A 6,416-nucleotide genomic window follows, 5' to 3' on the forward strand; every position below is an offset into this window, starting at 1 on the left:
TTGATTTGTACAAAAATTTGGAGTTTATTGATACAAGTTTTCAGGTAAATGCAGGTGTTCAATCACAGTCTTTCCAATCGTCATTTCCAAATGAAGGCCAGTTCGTCAGCTTACAGTTTGATTCCATCCTTATCGGCATCAGTCACGTACTTCTGGACGTACTTGTTATCCGGATCGTACTTGGCCTTCAGAGCGACCCACTCCTCCGGTTTGTTTTCGGTCAGGAATTTGATGATCTTGGTGCTGGACGTCTTCTGATTCTCACTACACTTGGAGCAGTTGTTCTCCAGGGCATCGGGCAGGACACGCTTCAGCTCGTTGCCTTCCGGAGTGCAAGCTCCCGTATCCAACAGACAGTTGTAGTAGTTCTTGAAGAGACGATCCGATTTCAGGATCTCATCGGTGTCGATGCTGTCGTACTTGGTGGTGTACTTGTCCTCCTGGGGCCGGGCGGCAGCCATGGCGAACAGTGCCAGAAGAACGATGAAGAATTTCATTTTTTGGAGGTTTTTGAAGCTGCAATGATGAAAAACATTGATATAGCCGACTTAAGTATCCTTTCAGGAAGCCTGAAGCGTTCGAATATCTCACCTTGTTTCTTGAAGCAACGCTGATATGAACTATACTTCTAACTTACCCGACAGCAGCTATATATACCGGTTGGGTGTTGCCGTTCTTCATCCCTCAGGAGATTTTTTTTTATCGCAAGTCGTTGCTGCTCGTCCGTAGAATTCATTGAAACAATAATGTATCGCAAGTTACAAACGATCGGATGGAGAAGAAACCACAACGATGTCGTCATCGATTGGTACAGCAGAACGAATGCCGAAAAGTGTGATGAATCGTCGATCGCGAAAAAAAGCGTAACGAACTTGAGGATCTCCGATATTCAAAGAGAATGATCAATGATTTGCAACGACTGGGGGAGATCCGTGACGTCACTGGTGGTGCAACCACAGCCAGAAAGTAGAACCTGATAAACGATTACGAAATTATTGCAACAAATGGAATCCAAAACAAATCATGATTAGTTACGCAATCGAATTTGCTTCATTGGAATATTTACGCATCGCCGCTTTTGTTTTGCTTCCTATGTAATGAGTCTGTGAGTTAATCTTGCGCGCACCCATGCAATTATCCGCGATTCGCATCTTCCCACTGTACGCGTTTGTTCCGATGCGATTTTGGCTTCCTTTTTGCGTATTTTGTACGTAGGTATGCCGGTAGCGGGCAGAAATAATATTTTTCGCACTTGTTGAGCCAATAGTTTCAAGGTCGACGCTATCGTTGAGATCAATTGACTGATGGCGCTTTAGATGAAGTGAACCGTACTGGTTCACACGCGCTTCTGCGCTATTGGAAGGCATTGCGGAAATCTAGATTTCAAGGAAGAAAGTCATACGGTCACATTAGAGGTAGATGATTATAAAAAGCTGTCTATGAGCTGTGACTGAGCATAGTTCAGTTTTGTCGTTGAAATAAGGTGGACAACTTGTGAGTTTCTTGGTTTGCCAGGTCCCCGAACAATTCTCATCAAAAAGTGTCTTACAGATCGCCCATCGAAACATCATGAAATTTTTCGTCGTCGCTATGGCTTTGATAGCCGTGGTTGCTGCCCAGGATGAAAGCATGTACACCACCAAGTTCGACAACATCAACCTGGATGAAATCCTCCAATCGGATCGTCTCTTCAAGAACTACTACAACTGTTTGACCGATGCCGGGCCGTGCACTCCCGAAGGTAACGAGCTGAAGCGAGTGCTGCCGGATGCCTTGGAGACGAACTGTGCCAAGTGTAGCCAGAAGCAACGTGATGCTGGAACTCGTGCCATCAAGTACATGACCGAGAGCCGTCCGGAGGAATGGAAGGTTCTGCGAGCTCGGTTCGATCCGGAGAATAAGTATGTGTCGCAATACCTGGCCGACGCTGAGAAGGAGGGAATCAAATTGTAAGACTGTAATTTTCGGGAATGAAAATCCTTGAAAAGTGATGTACCTGTGAATTTTCTTGTTGTAGCGAAATAAAGAGTCAAGCAAAAAATATTCAACAATTACTACAGAACTTGTTGCAAGTTTCCAGCTACAGTGCAGTGTGAGCCATTGAGGCATCTGCTTAAAATTCACCTAGAACATTTTTTTGCCTGAGAATGATCGTGAGCATATTTCAGCCTCTTAAGCAACCGGAAGTGAAACTTGAAAGTCTATTTTATCAAGGAAAAAAGAATGAGCTCAATTCAAACAGAACTACACATGGAATTTCAGAAACCATATATGGAGGTATTATTGGATCGATTACCAATTCAAGCTTTAGATTTTTATGCATTACTGTGTTGTAATTTGATACTGAGATACTTCCTATTCTGATTCATAATGCAAATGGGATGAACCAGAACAAGATGAAAAAGCGTTACAACCAGGTATGGGAAACACTTGATCAATTATTTATTTATTCACAATTGCTGCATGAACTGCTACAGAAGACGAAGCTATACTTATTTACTTATTTTCCTCTCTCTCTTTCTCTTAACAAAAAAGATTTTCATATTCAAAAAAGTGTTTCATATTCACCTCCTTCTATTTTTCTTCAATTGTAGAAGTTGCCTTCAGATGTCCTGCTCATATTTATTTTTATTTGAATGAGTATTTCTTAGAAGTCTTACAAAAATTTCCGATGGAAACTTCTTGGTAAACATCGCGGATTTCATTGAGAATGGTTTTATAAAATGTCTCCTTTGATTCACAAGAAATTTTCACGAATGTTATCTTCCAGTTTCGTTCAATTGGGAATTTATCTTTAAAATTTTTAACAGACATTTTCTTATTTGACTACAAATTGCTAGGTACATTACTTTTGAACAGATGTTCGCAGGTTTGTTTAGACTTTCTAGACATTCCAAGGAATGTCTCACTAAGTGGAATTCTTCAGAAATTACGTTAGAAATTCATTTAAACATTTCCCAAACAGTACCACCAATAAGTCGTTCGATAGTTATCAAATAATGTTAATAATCAAATAACAACTTTTTCATGATACCGAAAATTATGTACTAAACTAATTCAGGATATATATTTAATAGCTTAAGACCTATCAGAAACTGTATGAAAAACTCTAAGAGTCTCAGTTTTAAATATTTCCTTCTTTTAATCATAGGTTATTCTTTTTTGTTTTGCCATTGATGCATTAGTTGGCGTTGAAACTATCAATATTTTAAAATGCAAGGGTATGCACATTTCTGCTTTTAAAAAGAAATCATTTTTTTTCACTTTTAACACTTTGTCTCAATTATTATTAACTGTTTAAACTTTTGTTCACTATATCCGTTTTTCCTAGGGCTGAAGGCCAACACTTTTTACTAAACTTCACTAAGAACTTAGATAGATTAGTTACCTAACTAGTCGAACTTATCAAACTCAAAGTCTTCAACTAACTGACTGGCGTTGACTAAGTAGGCTGAGTACGCACCTGCGTCCTCCAAGTGGTACCCGATGAGAATATTGCTGGCATCAGCGGAAAGGCCATCGCATGTTGTTGGCATGGATTGCGCCGATCGAAGTATTGATGACAGCCGCCGTTCTAGGGGCATTGATACACGTTACTGAGGTTTCGGTGTTGTCAACGGTGCGTCCTAATGATGGGTTGCTGACTGCCTTGTCAGCAACTGTATGCTTGTCGTCCGAATCGTTGTCGCCAAAGATTGGTGTTCGTTGTATTGCGACATTTGCACCCATTTAGACTCGGCCGAAATTCAGTATCATCCTAGGTATCATCACAGTCGAATTTCGCACACGACTTCGCAGCGGCTGGTTTACACAAGTTCGGTTGAGTTCATGGCAGGGGTGTCGGATGCACGACAGGTAAACAAAATAAGTTTGATTAGTGTGAAATTTCGCTTGGAAATGATGATTCAGTGGATTCTTAAATTATCACAGTAGTCCAAACATTAATGAGAAACCCAATATCCAAGGGTTAATATTCATGGCGGTTTACCAATTGCATCAGCATCTAAAATGAATCACGATGACAGAGGTCGTAGACACGAAAAACACGGGAAAAAATCCGCCAGAGTGAAAAATTATCGGATGTCGAGTCAAAGTTGGGTCAAATTTTATCAAATGTTGGACCACTGTTGGGCCCACATCGGTTAACTGTTGGGTCTATGTTGGGTTTGGTGGCGAGAATAAAAACAGGTTTATGACGGGTTATACGTCATCAATTACGAACAAAGCTTGAACCGTTCAACAATTGGTGAGAATCGTCCAACATTAGGATGTGCTAGCTTATGGAAGCGTTCAACATTTGGGTTACAGACTTCCCATACAAATGTTCTATTTTCTCTTAGAAAATGAAATTTAAGGGAATACAAATTAAATGGGAAGCATAAGGAATGAGCTGATCTAGACGTTCACTGGGGATTTTTCAACTAAAGTGGAATTATGCACGGAAAAACAAACGAAAACAAAAATGCCAGTACTAACCGTTCAACAATTGAGTTGTTTAGTGAATAAAATATTGCTATTTTCTATAGCCTAATCGAAAGAGCTCATTTTTCTGAGTATAACGTGATTTTATTGGATTTCAATACCTTTGTTTTGATGGTTAAATTAACAAAACAGTTTTAATTTTTGTGGATAGAATGACAGTTCAATCGATAAAGTGACAGTTCGGCCCGAACAAAAAAAAAATCCCCATACAAACTATAAATGCATTTTAAAAATTGTTCTCGGACTCCGAAAATTATGAAATTTTGGATTTTGACTAATTGTAGGGCGGAGAATCTGATTTTGAAATAATCCGGATGTCCCTAAAGAACCCAATTGGTAAATTACCGAATTCCGGAATTTCTTTGAAAATAAATAAAAAAAAAAATCTTACGAAGCAGCTACATGTTTAATACTTGACTCCAAGTACCAGGTACAACTACTACCTTATCACACCTACATGATTTATCTGAATGGAACTTTCAATTCAATTCTGTTTTATCATAGGTTCTGCATATACAGGGGGTGGCCAAAATGTTTGGGATAAGCAACTTTTTCCTCCCACAAAAAAAAAATCAACATGCGGTAACTTTTCATAGAGTGCATTAAAAAAATCTCAAATTTTGACTGTCTATCAACCTGCTCTATGTGCATCATTGGTATAAATTTGGGCTCAATTGAATAATTTTTCGCGAAGTTAGAACCGTTCGGGTAAAACACTATTTTTTAGACAACTTATTTTTGAGCTGTCATATCTCGAAAACCAGTGAACCGAATTGAAACAATTTTTTAACGTTTATCAACAATATATCGATACTTCATACAACGTTATAAAATGTAACATTTTCTCACGGCGAATTAAGTTATACCGGGTTGAAATTTTTTAGCCATATAGAGGAAAATAAGTCAAATTTACAATACCACACAAAAATTACTAAATGTGTTCTTCCTTTAAACTAAATTGGCTCCAATATATCTGATTAAAGATAACTTGAGAACCGAAGTGGAAAATCTTTGGACATCAACACTAAAATTTATTGACATTGGCTTAAAAAAATTACATTTTTTCGAGAAAAATCCAAAAAGTGTCAATCCATGATAACTTTTTTCAACGTTAAAAAAGTATCTATGTATTAATAGTTTGTGAAGCATTTGTACATTGTTAGTGTACGTTCAAAATTTAATTCAATTCGGTTCATTGGTTTCCGAGATATGACAGCTCAAAAATGAGTTGTCTAAAACACAGTGTTTTACCCGAACGGTTCTAACTTTGCGAAAGATTAATCAATCGAGCCCAAATTTGTACCAATAATGCATATATAATAGGTTGACAAACAGTCAAAATATGAGATTTTTTGATGTACTCTATGAAAAGTTATATCATGTTGAACTTTTTTGTGAGAGAAAAAAAAGTTGCCTATCCCAAACTTTTTGGCCATCCCCTGTAGATTTTAAATCTGCACGGCTCATTATAATTTATCGGTTGTTGCTTTCTATCTTCATCTCTATACTCTTTTCTGGAGGCAGCTTTCGACTGAGGTATCTGGACACCTGGGAGGATTTTCGGCGTGGCAGTCGCAATTGCAATCAAACGATCAGATATTCTCCTTCATCCGACGTTTCGATGTGTATTACATCTTCTTCAGGGAATTCTATGTTTGAGACAAGATAATTATACTATATATACTTAACATTAAACAATGGAAAAAGAGGCTTACAAGGGTGTTAATCGCTTTCGTTTTGAAAGGCTTTGTGGAAGCATAATCCGTCCGAAAAACTATTTAAAAAACGTTGGAATCGACTCTGAAATACACATAGAATCAGTAACATTCTTCAGCATATTTTTGAATTAATTAAGTACTCTTGAACACTAGTTATGTTTTTGCCGAATTCGGTTCGCACTTCTAACAACACTACTAACGGCCAATTTGTTTAAG

At 38.0% G+C, this 6,416-nt stretch overlaps 2 protein-coding genes across 2 annotated transcripts; one reads left to right on the forward strand and one right to left on the reverse strand.

Annotated features, from left to right (window-relative positions):
• On the reverse strand, positions 1-740 carry LOC109432500 (ejaculatory bulb-specific protein 3-like). Its single transcript, XM_019708831.3, has 2 exons — positions 592-740; positions 1-516 (listed from the first exon to the last, which is right to left on the reverse strand). The coding sequence occupies exon 2, from the start codon at positions 495-497 to the stop codon at positions 111-113; it is 387 nt and encodes a 128-aa protein (XP_019564376.1). The 5' UTR covers positions 498-516; positions 592-740; the 3' UTR covers positions 1-110.
• A 610-nt stretch (positions 741-1,350) lies between these two features.
• Positions 1,351-2,195, forward strand: LOC109421402 (ejaculatory bulb-specific protein 3-like). The gene is made up of 2 exons (XM_019695876.3): positions 1,351-1,494; positions 1,552-2,195. The coding sequence occupies exon 2, from the start codon at positions 1,570-1,572 to the stop codon at positions 1,951-1,953; it is 384 nt and encodes a 127-aa protein (XP_019551421.2). The 5' UTR covers positions 1,351-1,494; positions 1,552-1,569; the 3' UTR covers positions 1,954-2,195.
• Positions 2,196-6,416: the final 4,221 nt, after the last annotated feature.

This window comes from Aedes albopictus, chromosome 2 (assembly GCF_035046485.1).
Source record: "Aedes albopictus strain Foshan chromosome 2, AalbF5, whole genome shotgun sequence".
In the NCBI taxonomy this organism is placed as follows: Eukaryota; Metazoa; Arthropoda; class Insecta; order Diptera; family Culicidae; genus Aedes; species Aedes albopictus.

Excerpts from the sequence above, each read along its gene's own strand:
- LOC109432500 (XM_019708831.3), bottom strand. The coding sequence starts at position 497 with ATGAAATTCTTCATCGTTCTTCTGGCACTGTTCGCCATGGCTGCCGCC.
- LOC109421402 (XM_019695876.3), top strand. The coding sequence starts at position 1,570 with ATGAAATTTTTCGTCGTCGCTATGGCTTTGATAGCCGTGGTTGCTGCC.